The 3,151-nt window shown below is 54.7% G+C and overlaps 1 protein-coding gene across 1 annotated transcript in view; it reads left to right on the top strand.

The window, feature by feature from the left end:
• Window positions 1-3,151, top strand: part of LOC102035253 (acidic leucine-rich nuclear phosphoprotein 32 family member B) — a 4,921-nt gene that overhangs the window by 830 nt on the left and 940 nt on the right. Inside the window, exons 3-5 of the mRNA XM_031064040.1 lie at window positions 876-1,074; window positions 1,371-1,492; window positions 1,815-1,869. Of these exons, the coding sequence (XP_030919900.1) occupies window positions 876-1,074; window positions 1,371-1,492; window positions 1,815-1,869 (376 nt within the window). The remainder of the gene's footprint in view (window positions 1-875; window positions 1,075-1,370; window positions 1,493-1,814; window positions 1,870-3,151) is intronic.

The raw sequence follows: 3,151 nt of genomic DNA, 5'->3' as shown, positions 1-3,151 counted from the left end.
AGGAATCCAACGTCTTGGTAACTGTTCCAACAGCACTTCGTGGTTCTCATGGGAACAGATTTGATCCCAGTTTGAGGCTGGGCCAGTAGTTAATGGCTCCTCAGTCTGGAAAAGCAGCAGCCAGTTGCTAAAAGAAGCGTGAAATGGGGCTGGATGAGTAAAACTGTGGATGCTCAGTGCCCAGCTGAGAAGGGACCGGGAAAGGGTCGGAGGCAGCTGGAGGTAGGTGGCACCTGGGGTGTCATGGAATGAGGTAACTGGACAGCACTGAGGGCATCTGTCCCATCAGCCTGAAGGTTCTGCTGTGCCAGCACTGCAGGGCTCCCATTCCCATTCCCACAGTGGTCAGTGAGGCTGGAAAAGGCCTCTGAGGCTCCACCTGAGCTGCCCCAGGAACGCTGAGAGGGACAGGTCTGACACAGGGCATGTGTCTCACTGGCTGTTTTGTCTATCCATTCCCTCCAGAAGGAATTTGGGATTGTTTTCCTCCTCCTTTCCTTGGCGTGGTGCCCGCTGTGGTGGCCTGAGCTGGGCTGTGCCAAGGGCACCCAGGCTGCAGCTCTGCCTGAGCTCTGCCTGATCTTTTGAGCAGGATGAGTCCAGCTCAGCTACTCCTGAGCTGGTGGGCCTGCTCAGAAGAAAAATAGATCTGCAGATACACAGGGAGTTTGTTCCAGAAAGGGAAGCCAGGACAGAGGAGCTGGACAGAAATTTCTTGTGCCCACAATGAGAGGAGCAGTGACTCCTCTCCACCTGAGGAGCATGTGGGGCAGAACCACTCTGTGCTGGACTTGGGCAGTGCCCCAACCACCCTTCCTTGCCTTCCTGATCTTCAGACAGCACTGTAAATAACCTTAACAAATTGATTTTTGCAGAAAAAGTTGCCAAACCTCCACAGTCTGGACCTGTTCAGCTGTGAGGTGACGATGCTCATCAACTACCGGGAGAGCGTCTTCGCCCTCCTGCCCCAGCTCACCTACCTGGATGGCTTCGATGCTGATGAGCAGGAAGCCCCTGACTCAGACCCTGAAGCAGATGGGGATGCACTGGAGGATGATTATGAGAATGGAGAAGGTGAGGGAGTTTTTTCTCCTCCTGGTTTTCCTGCTTGGTAACGACCCCTTTTGCACTTTAGGGTGGGTTCCAGCAATGGGGTGGGCACTGGAGGAGGGGCTGTGGGGGTCCCTCACCCCTTCTTCCTCCCCCACCCCACTCCTGGGAGGGAAGGGGACTTGCTGGGAGGTGACAGGGCTTGGTGCTGTCCCTCCTCATCCTCTGTGACCCCTGCCTGCTGCTCACACAGCACTGAGGGATGAGGGGTGCCTGGGTTTGGGAACTGGGGCACTTCCCTCCCTCCCCCTTTTTGGTAGAACGTGAGGAAGAGGAGGATGATGAGGAAGAAGACGATTTGGATGAAGAAGTCATTGATGATGAGGAAGATGAAGACGATGATCTGGAAGGTGAAGAGGAGGAGGATGGAGTAGATGATGAGGTGAGGCTGTCACCAGGTCCCACGTGTGTCCCTTGTGTGGTGACCCAGGTGTCACAGGAGCCTCTCTGGGGGCAGATCTGAGGGGCTTGCCATCCACTCTGGGCTGCTGAGAGTCACAAACTGCAGAGAGTTTCCGGTTCAGCCTTGGCCTGGCACTTCCATGGCTCTGAGTGATGGATCCATGCAGCTCCATCCCTGGGATGTGAGGAGCTCTTGGAGATCCAGAGCTTCTCCTGCCACCCTCAGGCTTCAGAGGGGAGCAGGACTGGGATTACTGCTCATAGAATTGTTCTTGCTACAAACCCTCTTGTTTTCACTCCAGGAGGAAGATGAGGAGGAGGATGGTGAGGAGGATGAAGAAGATGAAGCTGAGGAAGGTGAGTTGAGTCCTACCAATCCAATTTCTTGCAGAGCTCCCTCAACAGTCAAATATTTGGTGGTTTTGGAGCTTCCTCAGCCTCGGTGCTGTTGTTGCTGCAGCTTTTCTGCCCGAGCTGGTGCTGAGCAGTGTCATCAGCCAGGGGTCACCCAGGGAGGGAAAGGGATGGAATTCCAGCCATGCTGGGTCATTCTGGGAAATGTGAGAGGTCAGCTGCTCAGAAAAGCAGTTCTGGGAACTGAAGGGCTGTGCAGGAGCAGGGCTTCTGTCCCAGGAGGGTCTGAGGGAATCTCCTGGGGGCACATTCCCCTCTCAGATCTGAGCCTGGGGCCAGGCTCCTCTGGCTGTACCGACAAACACCCAGAGGAAAGCTGACAGAATATTGTGGCTGGTGTGAATTCAAGTGATCTTGGATGAATCATGGAATTGTTGAGGTTGGGAAATCCCTCTAATACTGAGTCCAGCACCACCATGTTCACCACTGACCCCTGTCCCCAGGTGCCCCATCCACATTTTTTTGAGCATTTCAGGGATGATGATCCCACCACTGCCCTGGGCAGCCCCTTCCAATGCCTGACCTCCTTCTTGAAGGAATTTTCCCCAATATCCCATTTAAACCTCACCTGGTGCAACTTGAGGCCATTTCCTCTTACCCTGTCGCTTGTTACCTGGGACAAGACTGGCTGTCCCCTCCTGTCAGGAGCTGTGCAGAGCCACAAGGTCCCCCCTGAGCCTCCTTTGCTCCAGGCTGAGCCCCTTCCCAGCTCCCTCAGCTCCTCCTGGTGCTCCAGACCCTTCCCCAGCTCTGTTCCCATCTCTGGATACACTCCAGCCCCTCAAGGTCCTGGTCATGAGATGACACAGCACTCAAGGTGTGGCCTCACCTGCCTGGATTTAGGCAGCTTGGGACAGATCCTGATTTCTGCAGATGCTGTGTTTTTGAGGGTGCTCAACAAAAAATAATCCACTTTTCAGCTGTTGTACAGGATACTTGGAGGGTAGAGAAAGTTGTTGGTGTCTCATGTGAGCCCAGGCTTTTGCAGGAGGGGCAGGGCAGGTTGGATCTGCTTCCAAATGGTGCCAGTCTGTCCAGTGGATCTGCCCCCAAATGGTGCCAGTCTGTTCAGTGGATCTGCCCCCAAATGGTGCCAGTCTGTCCAGTGGATCTGCTCCCAAATGGTGCCAGTCTGTCCAGTGGATCTGCTCCCAAATGGTGCCAGTCTGTCCAGTGGATCTGCTCCCAAATGGTGCCAGTCTGTCCAGTGGATCTGCTCCCAAAT

Source organism: Geospiza fortis, unplaced genomic scaffold (genome assembly GCF_000277835.1).
Source record: "Geospiza fortis unplaced genomic scaffold, GeoFor_1.0 scaffold80, whole genome shotgun sequence".
Taxonomy (NCBI): Eukaryota; Metazoa; Chordata; class Aves; order Passeriformes; family Thraupidae; genus Geospiza; species Geospiza fortis.
This window is presented reverse-complemented; position numbering and strand designations above follow the sequence as displayed.